Source organism: Pituophis catenifer, unplaced genomic scaffold, assembly GCF_029215685.1.
Source record: "Pituophis catenifer annectens isolate HBS135680 unplaced genomic scaffold, rPitCat1.0.hap2 SCAF_14, whole genome shotgun sequence".
Taxonomy (NCBI): domain Eukaryota; kingdom Metazoa; phylum Chordata; class Lepidosauria; order Squamata; family Colubridae; genus Pituophis; species Pituophis catenifer.
Genome location: NW_027256894.1, coordinates 7,629,957 through 7,645,130, shown reverse-complemented (window position 1 = coordinate 7,645,130; position 15,174 = coordinate 7,629,957). Strand labels below are relative to the sequence as shown.

Genomic DNA, 15,174 nt, shown 5'->3' with positions numbered 1-15,174 from the left:
TTCCTGCCATAAATTATACCGAGATTACTAGTCTCATAGAACATAGAATAAGGGGATTGGAAGGGACTTTGGAGGTCTTCTAGTCCAACCTCCTGCTCAGGCAGGAGATCTTATACCATGTTGGGAGTCAAGACAAGATGGACGTGAGACCTTTTCCAACCAGATGTTTTCCAGACAGGACTGCAGTTCCTAATATCTCCTTCCACCGTGGCACCTGATTAACAATCCATATGGTAGGGAAATGTTGGTGGTTGCACCTGAAGCTTTACAACTTCAACAACACAACAACAACAACAGTGTGGTTTCAATAACACCCTTCTGGCCACCACCTTGATTTCTTTGGGGGGGGGGAAACCATCTCTTGGGGACACCCCAGTTTGCCTCTGAGAAATTTCAAAGAATTCTGCATCTTTGTCACTCCTTTTTTAAACTTTTTGCTGGTGCTCACAGACTTCCAGTCATATTACTTAACCCTGTTATCTTTCATTAGGGGTTTCTATAACCTAGAGATTTATAGCTTGGCCTCTGTTATTTCCCCTGCATTCTTCTGTATTATTTCCATAGAAACCAAGCCCCCTGAGTGGCAATTTTCGCACTAGGCTCAATCTACCCCGCTATTTCCATGATACAAACATTGCGTCCTTCTAACACAGAAAAAATAGGGTTGCCTAAGCTTTGCTAAGAATCAAGATTGTGCTGGTGAGATAAGAGAATCACGTTCGGCCCACAAGAGTAGAATGATCTCCAAGAACACGGAGTGTTGGACACCCTTGGTCAGAAAGACAGGTGGCAAGCTAAATAATGAATCTGTTCTGGAAGACCACCTGAAATCAAAGGCATGCCTGCCCCCAATTCTATTTCTGGATCATTTAGCCATAGCACTTAGACTTATATACCGCTTGGCAGGGCTTTACAGCCCTCTCTAAGCAGTTTACAGGGTCAGTCTATTGCCCCCAACAATTTTGGGTCCTCATTTTACCCACCTCGGAAGGATGGGAGGCTGAGTCAACCTTGAGCCTGGTGAGATTCGAACTGCCAAATTGCAGTCAGCAGAAGTAGCCTGCAGTACCTCACTCTAACCACTGTGCCACCGTGGCTTAATATAAGGTTCTTGAAAACTGAGGCACAGGGAATTCTGGAGTTGTATTGCCACATTTCCAGAAAGGACCAGTTTGGAGAAGTCTGGTTGAAGCTTTGGTTAACTCTGGCAGCAAGTTTTAAGATACCAGGGCATCCTGCTGTTCAAACTTTCTAATTTTGGGAAATCTTTATTTTCAACTTCTGTGATGAGGAATTCAATGCTTCAGCTTTGGATGTTGCTTTGAGACTCAGGATTATGTTTATTTAGATGATAAATAGGGAGACATTCCTTCAATGTGATCTACAGAATTCCTGAATATCACTAGGAAGTCGTTCTAGGGCCGTGATGGTGAACTTATGGCACGCGTGCCACAGCTGGCACACAGAGCCCTCTCTGCGGGCATGTGAGGCATCGCCCAGCTCAGCTCCACTGCGTATTGCACGCCTCCCGCCAGCCCAGCTGAGTTTTGGGATGCACAGGGCACAAGCGGGAGACACACGCGCATATGTGTGGGGAGAGGGGGCAGAAGGCTGCAGGGAGGTTAGCCATCACTGTTCTAGGGCCTGTATCAGGGGTGAAAGGCTCCCAGATTGGACCGGATCAGCCGATCCAGTAACGATTTTTCCCTGTGGTTTGGCGATCCGGTAGCGATTGCCGCCCGGATGTCATTACTTCCTGGTTTTAAGCAGCACGTGCACTTCCGAACCGGTAAGGAAGGTAAGTAGATTTCACCCCTGGCCTGTATGATATATTTGTTAGTGACTTGGATGAAGACACAGAACTTGGAAAACAATGGAGGGAATTCAGACCTCTCCCTCTCCCTCAATGTAACCTTTCTCCCAGGTGGTTTTTTTGAGGGGAGGGGGTAGGAAGAAGTCTTTAGTTTCTGGAGGCAAACAGAATCTAACTCCATCGTTGAGAAGAAGACCGCACTTCACGTATCAAGTCACATTTACAGCTCAGACACATCACTACACAAGCAATTTAAACCAAGATTCATCTTATTTCATCAACTAGCATGAGACCCAGTATAGTGCCGTGATGAAGGTGGTGGGGTGGGAGTGGGGCGGTTCTCAACTGGTTCTCAGCCCTAACGACCAGCTGGGTAAGCATGGCTTGATGGTCATGTGACCGTGTGGGTGTGGCCAACTCAACATCACTCATGTTGATGGGCGCTTCACCTTAGCTGTTACAATGAAATAAGGATTAACCAGAGAGGCAGTTTCTGTAAACAGGGCAATAAAGATTAGGCTAGAAACACCACCAGAATGTTTCCTTCCTGCCTTCCTTACAGGATTAGCCCTGTAAAGTAGAATAAAACAAAATAAGATTTCTTCCAACAACCGGTTCCCTGAACTGCTTAGAAGGTTAACAACCGGTTCTCCCGAATAGGTGCGAACTGGCTGAATCCCACCACTCGGGGCGCCCCATACACCAACTCCTCCATCAGGACCAGAAGCTTCATGGATTCTCTGTGGGTCAGCCTTACTTAGCCCCATCTATCTCACAAGGTTGTTCCCAGGGGAAAAATGGAAAGAGGGAACACTAGATACAAGTCTTCAGCCCCTGAACAAAGAGTTGGGTTTCAACTCTAACAAATAAATACTAATATATATTTTCTTTTCTTTTTTTTTTCATTATTCCACCGTTCATTAAGAGTCCTTTGGTCCAACATTTGAGCCATAAGATGTGCCCAAGAAGTTTGTAGGACCTGACCCTGACTTTACCTTGACATCTGGTAGATCCAGGCTCAAATACCCATTATGCCTACTGAACTCTGCTGAACTCGAATCTTACCTATTGTTGTTCTTCAGTTTAATGTGCTCGCTTGGCTCCAAAATCTGCCCATTCTTCAACCATGTGATCTGTGGGGAAGGCTCTCCTTGGGCCAAGCAGGTAAAAATGGCGGTGGTCCCCACAGGTCTGGCAATTGACTGAGGATGTTGGACAAATTCTGCAGGAGCTGGAAAAGAAAAGTGAAAGGCACCTTGCTTGCTTGACTTTGGAAATTGAAAGAAATGTAATCCAGGTTTTCCTACACAGGGAATAAATGAATAAGAGCTTCTAGTCTAGGCTCACTAAAATAAATACTCAAATGGATGTTTTCTTCTGGTCACAATAAGGTCAAGAAACAAGACAAGGGACAAGACAAGAGTCTTCTCCAAGGTTTGCTTAAACTGTGGAACTTCCTACCACAAGAAAAACACCATTGGTAAACTCTCTGGAGATCAGGGTTGAAATGCTACCGGTTCGCACCGGTTTGGGCGAATCGGTAGTAAAAAAAAAGCTACAGGTTCATCTGAACCGATATTTCCGATGATCAGCTGTGCTGCGCAATTTATATTCGCTAGAATCCTGCTTTCTAGCAAATCTAAATTGTGTGGCACAGTTATTCCCTGCTCCCGCTGTTCTACTTACCTTCAAACGGCTCCTTTTTCCACACAAAGTGTGTGTTTGATGCGCACTGAGCATGCACGCATAGTGTGTGTCTGGCACACACTGCATGTGCGTGGGCAGTTAACCGGTGGCAACCCATGGAGGATTTCACTACTGCTGGAGATACTTTGCTAACTATTATAAAAAAGATATTTAGACTCTGGAAAGAGTGCAGAGAAGAGCAACTGAGCTGGTTAGGAGACTGGAGGCTAAAACATAGGAAGAACGGTTGCAGGAATTTGGTATATCTAGTCTAGTGAAAAGAAAGACCAGGGGAGACATGATAGCAGTCTTCCAATATCTCAGGGGCTGCCACAAAGAAGAGGGAGTCAAGCTGTTCTCCAAAGCACCTGAAGGCAGGACGAGAAGCAATGGGTGGAAATTCATCAAGGAGAGAACGAACTAAGGAGAAATTTCCTAACAGGGAGAACAATTAATCAGTGGAACAGCTTGTCTTCAGAAGTTTTGGGTGCTCCAACACTGGAGGTTTTTAAGAGGAGACTGGAGAGCCACTTGTCTGAAATGGTGTTGGGTTTCCTACTTGAGCAGGGGGGTGGATAAGAAGACCTTCAAGATCCCTTCCAACACTGTTATTCCTACTTAGGGAGTTACATCCTCCAGAGGCTGGGTAAACCTATTTAGTTAATTTGTGCACAATACGTTTTTTTTTTTTTTTTAATTTTGATTTATATGCCACCCTTCTCCGGAGACTCAGGGCGGCTTACAATGCGCTAAGCAATAGCCTTCATCCTTTTGTATATTAATACAAAGTCAGCTTATTGCCCCCACAAACTGGGTCCTCATTTCACCTACCTTAGAAAGGATGGAAGGCTGAGTCAACCTTGAGCCTTGGCGAGATTCGAACCCTGCAGTAATTGCAGGCAGCTGGTCTTAAGCAGCTTAATAACAGGGTGCCTCAAACCCTTGTACTACCAAGGCTCTTGATATCACGTTCAGCTATAAAGAACCCAAGTAGCTCAGATTCACACTATATTCTAAGCCAGGGGTCCCCAATCCCCAGGCCGTGGCTGGTTCAGGAGTGGGCTGTGTGAATGGCTGGCTGGCACATACATGCTGCTTGACTAGTGTGAGCCGTGGCCAGTGCATGCCCACACACTGGCCCACTATGCGCACGAGCCAGGTCCCCTCTCTCTCCATCAGCAGGTCGCCAAGCCATAAAGGTTGGGGGCCAATGTGCTAAGTCCATAAAGCCAAGCTAGATGAACCGTAACCAGGCTTAGCATGTGTGCCTGCAGCCACTGGATTTGCAAAACATCTACGGTGTGAATAAAGTGACTCCCTACAAATCATATTCCATCTTCAAAAGAGGATTTTTTATCTAAATGAATAGAATAGAATAGAATAGAATAGAATAGAATAGAATAGAATAGAATAGAATAGAATAGAATAGAATAGAATTGAGTGGAGTGGAGTGGAGTGGAGTGGAGTGGAGTGGAGTGGAGTGGAGTGGAGTGGAGTGGAGTGGAGTGGAATGGAATGGAATGGAGTAGAGTAGAGTAGAGTAGAGTAGAGTAGAGTAGAGTGGAGTGGAGTGGAGTGGAGTGGAGTGGAGTGGAGTGGAATGGAGTAGAGTAGAGTAGAGTAGAGTAGAGTAGAGTAGAGTGGAGTGGAGTGGAGTGGAGTGGAGTGGAGTGGAATGGAATGGAATGGAATGGAATGGAATGGAATGGAATGGAATGGAATGGAATGGAATAGAATAGAATATAGGATAGAAGAGTAGAGTAGAGTAGAGTAGAGCAGAGCAGGACAGGACAGGACAGGACAGGACAGGACAGGACAGAACAGAATAGAATAACAGAATTGGAAGGGAACTTGGAGGTCTCCTAGTCCAACCCCTTGCTTAGGCAGGAAACGCTACACCACTTCAAACAAATGGTTATCCAACATCTTCTTAAAAACTTCCAGTGCTGGAGCATTCACAACTTCTGCAGACAAGTTGTTCCACTGTTTAATTGTTCTGACTGTCAGGAAATTTCTCCTTAGTTCTAGGTTGCTTCTCTCCTCGATTAGTTTCCACCCATTGCTTCTTGTCCTGCCCTCAGGTGCTTTGGAGAATAGCTCAACTCAGTTAACCATCACACGTTGCTTACGCTTTTTAATTGGCCTGCTAAAAAAAAAAATCTTAGATCCAGGATTTATATAATAAACTGAACCATAAACTAACCAAAGAGACTCTGTTTGTGCAATGGCCAAACCCACAAAAATCCAGCCATGGTTGACCCTGACCAAGGTCAGCAAATTGTGCACTTTCAGTGGCTTGGGTTTTTTCCCAGTCCGGTTATCATTTTTTGTTGTGTGTGTATGAGGCCACTGTAAATGCAACCACAGCGCCCTGATACCGTGGCACGGAGCTCCATATGGAAAAGCAAAGATGGGCAAACAATGGAAGGAAGGTAAACAGAAGGGCCTTCAGAGCCCAGCAGCTCCCAGGCAACTCTGGGACAGCCGAGGAGCTTCTAATACTCGCTGGGGCAGGGAGGTCTTTTATGCTGAAGAAGACAACAGAGTGAAGGACTGCGAAGAGCAGCCTATTCAACACTGAAGGGCAGGAACGTTTCTTCAGAGGCATTTGAAATCAGTTCATCCATCATGGTTCCAAGGCTTTTGACAGCCAGCGGGGAAGAGAGAAGGAGGCAAATAGATTGCCTTGCATTGAACTATTGGATCTGGTCTTCTTTGCTGCCTTCTGCATAGAAGTCCTCAACTTGCAAATAGCTGCTTAGCAACCATTCAAAGACACACACACCCCCAAAGCAACTTATGGCTCAGATTTGAAGTTCTGATGGCCCCCCCTTTTCCCCTTTGGGTCTCAACACTACCCTATTTTTCGGAGTATAAGATGCACCTTTTTCTTCCCACAAAGAGGGTGAAAATCTGGGCGAAAAACCGGCCTCCTAGAATTTCTGGAAGTCTGGAAACGGACCCGTTTCCAGCCTCCAGAGGGCCTCCAGAGCCCGGGGAAGGCCATTTTCGCCCTCCCGGAGGCTCGAGAAAAGCCTCCAGAGCTTGGGGAGGGCAAAAACACGCCCCCTGCTGTGGTGTAGGAAGCCGAGTAGGCCACGCCCACCCAGCAACCAGGCAGAGAACTGGTTGCTAAAAAATTTTAATCCCACCCCTGCTCTGAGGGTTAACTAATCGGGTGGACTTTTTAATATGGAGTAGGAAGATCATTGTGTTTACAGCAGAGAAAGCAACATGTGCTTTTCCGGGGAAGAAAAGAGAACTGAAGTTCAGGAAAAGGTTGGAGACACAAGTTGAATGAAACAAGCCACAATTTGATTTTCCATAGGAGGGAACAGATGGATGGAATTCGCCATCAAGTGAGGCTCAGAAATAAAGAGGCAAAACTGACTTGTTTGATTAAGGAAAAGAAAAACAAAGTACATTTGTCGGTGACTGGAAACTGTTTACGCTGAAGCTGTATGGCTCCTTGCAGAAACAGAAAAATAATGAATGGATGATGAATGGATTTGATAATTAGAAAGAGTGAAACACGGAGAGGAGGGAATTACAATGGAAGTTTAAAGAGGGGGGCTAGATAATATATTTATTTGGAACTGCAGTAAAAAAGAAAGACTGTAAGCCGCTTCTTTATATATTGTTTATTTTTCTTTACTTTTTCTATCTGCTAGAAAGAAAGAAAGAAAGAAAGAAAGAAAGAAAGAAAGAAAGAAAGAAAGAAAGAAAGACAGAAAGAAAGAAAAGAAAGAAAGAAAGAAAGAAAGAAAGAAAGAAAGAAAGAAAGAAAGAAGGAAGGAAAGAGGGAAAGAAGATGGAAGGCCAGCCTAGAAAATTTAGCAACATACAAATTTAAATGAGGCAAAGGAGGCATAGGTAAAGGTTCCCCTCACATATGTGCTAGTCGTTCCTGACTCTAGGAACGACTTTTGTTTCAAAGCTGAAAAGCCAGTGCAGTCCGAAGACGTCTCCGTGGTCATGTGGCCGGCATGACTCAACCCCAAAATCCGGAATGCTGTTACCTTCCCACCAAAGGTGGGTCCCTATTTTTCTACTTGCATTTTTTACATGCTTTCAAACTGCTAAATTGGCAGAAGCTGGGACAAGTAACGGGAGCTCACCCCGTTACGCGGCACTAGGGATTCGAACCACTGAACTGCCGACCTTTCGATTGACAAGCTCAGCTTCTTAGCCACTGAGCCCCCGCATCCCTCAAAGGAGGCCTGTTTGACTGTAATTAAAAGAGGAAAAGAAGAACCTGTTGGTGGCTCCACCAGGTTTTCCTTGCCTGTTTTCCAAACAGTCCATTCCAATCCCTTCCTGTGACTTACTGCTACGCCCCTTCCAGCTGCCTGCTTTTGAAATGATGTAGTAGGCAATGCTTCACCCAACACCTTTCCGAGATGCCATCTGCAGCCACCTGACAGCTTGCGAGCTGAGAAGAGCCATTCCTCAATGCTACCGCTGATGGCTGGACATCAGCACATGGCTAAAAGGATAAATTATTTCGAGGGTTTGGGGAAGAAGAAGAATGGAGCGGGACGTCTGAATGTTGGATCCACTAGAGCAGGGGTGTCAAACTCGATTTCATTGAGGGCCATATTAGGGTTGTGTTTGATCTCAGGGGGCCGGAGTGGGCGTGGCTGGGGTGGGTGTGGCCAACATGACATCACTTGTGTTAGTTGGTGCCTGTGGCGGCTCAAGCACTCTGCCAGCAAAAACAGGCTCCCGGGCTCTGTTTTCAGCTGGGATGTCCTCTGCCAGCGAAAACAGAGTTCAGGAGCCCATTTTCACTGGTAGAGCGCTTGGGCCACCACAGGCAACCCCCCAACTCAAGTGACGGCATGTTGGCCACACCCCACCCTGGCCCCCAAGGCCCCCCTTGGCTGGGATGGCCTCCTGTAAACCTCTTCCAGTGAAAACGGAGCTCGGGAGGGCCGCACGTGGCCCTCACGAGCTCTGCTTTCATTGGCAGGGGCATTGTGGGCCAGTCCTTCGTGATTTCCAGGGCAGCCCTGTGGGCCAGATCTAAGCACCCCACAGGCCGGATCTGCTCCCCGGGCCTTGAGTTTAACACCCCTGCACTAGAGAGAAGTTTCCCCAAAGATCGGCCCCATCACGAGTCCGAGAGCTCGGAAGACTAAACCTCTGGGTCCCGGTAACGGATGGGTTCTACTTACCTTTACTACCAGTTCCCAGTGGGGCTGCGCACTCTTCTGCACATGCGCAGAAGCGTTCTGATGATGTTGGGGTCGGTGGGTGGAGCCTCCGGCCGGTTTTACTACCATTTCTATAGAACCGGTGTAAACCGGGGGCAACCCACCACTGGTCCCGGTGACCGAGCCAGATTAAATCCTGCCAAAATCTTGCGGTTTCCGAGAAGGGGAAATCATTTTGAGCCCACCTGACAGAAAGAAGCAACTTCCAGGCCTAGGGCAATATTGAATCTTTGCATTTTTTTCCAACTCTTGTGAAAATGTCCAATTAGGGAGCTCGGGTGGGAAAATATATATAATTTTACAATCCGAAACTCGTCAAGCTCAAACGGTTCCCAAGAAAAGCTGATGAGAAAGGGGGGAAGCGGCCGACTTCAAAGACAAAATGAGGGCTCGTAATCAGGAAAGGATTAAGGCACCATTCAACGGCTGGGTTGCCAGCTGGGTTGTTTTATCTACCTCCTCTATTCCCCCCGCTTTTTTTTGTAAAAAGGCGTTCTCTGCAAAAAAAACTTCACCATGGAGACTGAAGACTCAGCAAACATTCAAGAAACCCCCTTTGCTGGCCATGGTCATTAAAAGTGGCTTTTCGGAATCGTCGTTAGGAGCTGGCAGTGGCGGGGAGGGGGGCAGATTTTCCTGTGCACAACAACACACACATGATTTCAAAAGATTTCCACCGACTCCCAGATTAGGGGTAGAGCCCCAATCATGCAGTGAAAAAGGGGGAGAGGCAGCGCAGGAATCACCTCTCCTCCTCCTCCTCCTCCTCCTCCTCCTCCTCCTCCTCCTCCTCCTCCTCCTCCTCCTCCTCCTCCTCCTCCTCCTCCTCCTCCTCCTCCTCCTCCTCTTCTTCTTCTTCTTCTTCTTCTTCTTCTTCTTCTTCTTCTTCTTCTTCTTCTTCTTCTTCTTCTTCTTCTTCTTCTTCTTCTTCTTCTTCTTCTTCTTCTTCTTGTCCTTGTCCTTGTCCTTGTCCTTGTCCTTGTCCTTGTCCTTGTCCTTGTCCTTGTCCTTCTCCTTCTCCTTCTCCTTCTCCTTCTTTTCGGAACACAACCAGAAGAATAAACCAACCAACCAACTGTTCTTTAGTACCTTTAATAGTGGTTAAGAAATACGCCTGCACAGGCAGTATTTCGCCTGGTTGCTCTCAGCACAACTCGAAAAATTCTGTGGACGGATTTTATGAAAAGAGCATTAACTTTGGTGAGTGAAGCTCACTTCATCGGATGCATTGAGGGGCTGGCTCTACGTCTCATGCTCTGGAAAGCTTTGAATCAAACATGTCAGAATTAGAATTAGAGTAACAGAGTTGGAAGGGACCTTGGAGGTCTTCTAATCCAACCCCCTGCTTAGGCAGGAAACCCTACACCACTTCAGGCAAATGGTTATCCAACATCTTCTTAAAGACTTCCAGTGTTGGAGCATTCACAACTTCTGGAGGGAAGTTGTCCCACAGATTAATTGTTCTGCCAGGAAATTTTTCCTTAGTTCTAAGTTGCTTTTTATTTATTTTTTATTTTATTTATTTTATTAAATTTAATAAAACTTCTCTCCTTGATTAGTTTCCATCCATTGCTTCTTGTCCTGCCTTCAGGTGCTTTGGAGAACAGCTTGATTCCTTCTTTGTGGCAGCCTCTGAGATATTGGAAGACTGCTATCATGTCTCCCCTAGTCCTTCTTTTCATTAAACTAGACATACCCAGTTCCTGCAACCGTTCTTCATATATGTTTTAGCCTCCAGTCCCCTAATCATCTTGGTTGCTTCTCTCTGCACTCTTTCTAGAGCCTCAACATCTTTTTTACATCGTGGCAACCAAACTGGATGCAGAATTCCAAGTGTGGCCTTACCAAGGCTTATAAAGTAGTATTAACACTTCATGTGATCTCGATTCTATCCCTCTGTTTATTGCAGCCTAGAACTGTGTTGGATTTTTTTGGCAGTTGACAAAAAATATTATCACATTTTTTAAAATGTTTGCTACTACAGAAGAACATAGCTCTTCTCCTACAGGGTCTTATTCCATAGAATGAAACTTACGTCTATTGAGGCCAAAATGTAATTATATTAGGACCCAGATTGTTGGGGGCAAGAGGCTGATTCTGTAAACCGCTTAGAGAGGGGTTGTAAAGCACTGTGAAGTGGTATATAAGTCTAAGTGCTATTGCTATTGCTACATAAATAGGAAGAAAAGAATTGGCATTTGACTGGGTCAACCGTTTACAGCAGTACCTTCAGTGGTGGGTTGCCCCTGGTTCAGACCGGTTCGCAAGAACGCGTAGTAAAACCGGCGGGAGGTCCCGGCCCACCGCCCCAGATGTCATCATCAGTGATCTGCGCATGCACAGAATCAAGGTGTGCATGAGAGCGAAGTGAGGGTGTGCACACGATCCCATTGTGAACCAGTAGTAAAGGTAAGTAGAACCCACCCCTGAGTACCTTGGTACTCATCGTTAATTGGTTCTGGGAGGCACAATAAGTACTAAAAATGATGAGTACCAGACAAATTTTTCCGATAAGGAATGATGCAGTGGGAAAGTTCTTACCTTGTACCACGAGTCTTCCTTGGGCTGTCCTCCTCACCCTTGTGCCGGGCTTATTGGCTGCACACACGTATATTCCAGAGTGCTGGACGGTGAGATCCGAAATCATCAGATTGCCGGTTCCAAGAACCTGAATTCCTTCTACACCAATTGGGCGTCCATCTGGAATAGGAAAAGGATGAAGTAAGATTATTTCCTCTGTCCTACTTATAGACTGACCAAGCCTACATTCCTGATGTCAGAGTTCCAAGTAACACCTCCAACGAAATAACACTCCAAGGCTTGAAGTTCTTCAAAGTTCCATTTTATTAGAGATGTCATATTGGCACATCTGGGGAAATCCAAATCTGAAAGCTTCCAGGTTTTCCCCAGCCAAAGGAAAATTCAAGTCCCTGCCCAACACCCACAAGTCCATCACATGGTCCAATCAAAGCACCGTCCCAACTGGAGATGCCTCCCGGTTCCAGCCTTCTAAGTGCAGGGCAAGATGTCCTTGACTCTCTGAGAAAGGAATGTTATTTTGACTATACAGTATATCACCCTGGCTCCACACAATTCCCATCTCCCAGTTTCCTACAGTAGTAAATGTGGCAGGCCTGAAGATCCAATGAAAAAGATGGCTTCCAGGCTTGACAGTAGAATTGTGAAACATGCGTTTCCCATGCAACTCTGTCAAACAAGTCAAGATGGCGGCTGCAACAGTGGAATTCAAGTTCTGATTGCACTATGTTAGCAACCAGACTTAATTTTCTTCGACCAGAAAATGGGGGTACTCCTGACCCATTTTTTAAAAGATTTTTTTATCCCACTTTTATTATTTTTTTCAATAACTCAAGGAGGTGAACCTGTCTAATTCTCCTTTCTCCACCTACTTTATCCCACAACAATAACCCTTGGAGGTGACTTGGGCTGAGAGAGGGACTGGTCCAGGGTCACCGAGCCAACTTTCATGGCTCAAGCAGGACTAGAACTCCCAGCCTCCCATTTTCTAGATCGGTACCTTAACCTCTAGATTAAATTGATGCTATATTTTTATGGTTCATGAACCCATTCTCTTTTGCTCCAGCAAATATGAGTTCCTACTGGTTAGGAAACAATCACTGGTAGAAAATAGGTACATAATGAGCATTATACAGGTAGTCCTTGGCTTATGACCAGTTGCTTAGTGACCGTTTGAAGTTATGACCAGGGGGGTACCATGTTTCCCCGAAAATAAGACCCTGTCTTATATTTTTTTGAACACTGAAATAAGCGCTTGGCCTTATTGCCATGCGCTCAAAAAGCCCAATTGGGCTTATTATCAGGAGATGTCTTATTTTGGGGGAAACAGGGTAGAAGATAGATAGATAGATAGATAGATAGATAGATAGATAGATAGATACTGTGTTTCCCCGAAAATAAGACTCTGTCTTATATTTTTTGAACACTGAAATAAGCGCTTGGCCTTATTGCCATACGCTCAAAAGCCCGATTGGATTTATTATCAGGGGATGTCTTATTTTGGGGGAAACAGGGTACTTATGACCCAAATTTGCTGTTCCAATCATTGCCGCACTAGTCACATGACTGCACTCCAAGGGCTCAGCAACTGGGTCCCATTTACAGCCCATTGTAGCATCCTGTGGTCATGCGATTGAATTTTACAAGGGTTTTGCCAAAAATGCACATTTTGGCAAAACCAGCCCTTAGCTGGTTTTAATTTTCATGATGATCCCCTACAAAAAAGGTTGTAAAATCAGGTTGGTCTCTTGGGTGACTTGATTTACGAACCTCACAAGTTATGACCAGGAGGAGCAGGCTTCATTATGGTCATAACTCAAGAACTACCCATAAATGGAATGTCTTCTTAGTGGAAATCAGCTGAAAGCCCCCCACATACACACACGTATGTCCCTCCAAAGACTACACAAACCTAAAATTATTGAGTTACTTCACATTTCAGTGTTTTCGGCAAATTTCAGAAAACATTTATTAATTCAGGAATCAAACATCTGTCAGCTCGGTTTAATGGTAGGGCAAACCCGAACCCATCTCCCACCCAGCGGTGGAATCCAGCTGGATCTATCCGGCTCGCACGATCCGGTATGGCCGGCAGTGGGAGGTTCCGCCCACCCATCGAGACGTCATCACGTCCTGTTTTTGACCCTCTGCACATCCGCGCAGAAGAGGCACGCACGCTCACATTTCCGATCCGGTAGCAAAGGTAAGTGCATTTTACCCCTGCTCCCACCTCAAACGATTTCCATTTCAAAGCTATTTTGGCGGTGGGTGGGTGGGTAAGTGGATTCAGCAAAACTGGGGAAGGCCCTTTAAGTTTTCTAGCTGCTGCGAAAGGCGGGACAAGCATGGTCCAAGAATTTCTGCCATTTAAACCGTTGGCTGACTGCCCCTCGTAGTAAAAAGAAAAGTTAACAAAGCAAAATCCACCCAAGGTTTAAGAAGCGGAATCGGTTTGCCGGCGCATCTGACGAAAAGGTCTGCCTTAAAATTCAGATTCAGCTCAATCGCACCTTTCAACGGAAAACCTTGGACAAATTATTTACACTCCACACCTAAACTCTCCTCTCTCTTTGCCCGTGGAGGTGATTAAAAGGGTTGAAATGCTGGAGGAAAGCAAAGCTGAAATGGATGCTGTTGTTTCTAAAATATTCAGGGGGAACTGAGAGCATTGTCAGCCAGAAGGAGGGGAAAATGGCAGAGTCCTGTGCCAATATATTATCCAATTAATTGGGCTCTGCTGCTGTCATATGGAGGGGGGTCAGAAGAAGAGGGTAATGCTTAGTTATTTACTTCTCACTATATCCCCCAGTCTGACAGTGTTCCAATAATCTGAGTCTTTTTTTTTCTCTTTTTGCTAGCATTTCCAATGGTCTAAAAAAACCAGACTTGTTAAGTCTGTGATCCTTTCACGGATGTCAAACCCCCAAGAAACCTGTAAGAGAAACGTTTATCTGCAAAGCTTTTCAAAGAAAAGAAGCGCAAATAATTGCCGTGCATTTTGAGAGAGGCACCTGGGTGTGTGTACATCTGTTGAAGGGAAGAAGGTGTTAGAACGATGAATATGCAATTTGAACATGAGTAGCAAAGAGCTTTTTCGGGGACAAACTGAACTCACCATTCCTCTCTGGAACAAAAAAAAACCCCCTTCCCTTTGTAATTGTACGTTTGCTTTTGTTTTTGCCCTCTGAGTAAATTGTTAAGGAAGACTTTGTTCAGTTCAAAAGTATTAAATCAGAAGAATTCGATAGCGCCTTTTCTAACTAAGCATTTTTTTTTCTTAAAAGGCATAAATTTTCATGAGCAACTAGCTAGATCTTTTAGCGAGGTTTATTAGTTGGAAAAGATTAACCTAATCCTTCTGTATTTTTACCATGACAAAATTAACTTGGCTTTCCTCCTACAATGATTTAAAAAATATCAACTAAAACTTAGCAACTGAACAAGTTTCTATGTTGCTCAACCTCTTATATAAATCAAATCCATTTTCTTCTGAAATTCATCTAGGACAGGATACTTCAGCTTTTGGGAACCAGAGATCATTTTGAGACCATGTTATGGGCACTTTCACAAAATGGCTGCCGTAGTAGATGTGATACTTGCAAGATACTTGTGTTCCAAGAGGCAAAGCAAGCTCCTCTTCCATTTCATTTTCTAAGGGTACTTTTTTGAGGTCTCTATAGGCTATGAGACATGGTGGCTCAGTGGCTAAGATGCTGAGCTTGCCGATCAGAAAGGTCGGCAGTTCAGCGGTTCGAATCCCTAGTGCAGCGTAACGGGGTGAGCTCCCATTACTTGTCCCAGCTTCTGCCAACCTAGGAGTTTGAAAGCACATAAAAAATGCAAGTAGAAAAATAGGGGAAGGTAACAGCGTTCCGTGCGCCTTCGGTATTTAGTCATGCCAGCCATATGACCACAGAGACG

General features: G+C 45.2%; 1 protein-coding gene across 1 annotated transcript in view; it reads right to left on the bottom strand.

Moving 5' to 3' along the window:
- Positions 1 to 15,174, bottom strand: part of IGDCC3 (immunoglobulin superfamily DCC subclass member 3) — a 110,181-nt gene that overhangs the window by 27,798 nt on the left and 67,209 nt on the right. Inside the window, exons 6-7 of the mRNA XM_070953810.1 lie at positions 11,257 to 11,415; positions 2,879 to 3,044 (exon numbers count right to left, since the gene is read on the bottom strand). Of these exons, the coding sequence (XP_070809911.1) occupies positions 2,879 to 3,044; positions 11,257 to 11,415 (325 nt within the window). The remainder of the gene's footprint in view (positions 1 to 2,878; positions 3,045 to 11,256; positions 11,416 to 15,174) is intronic.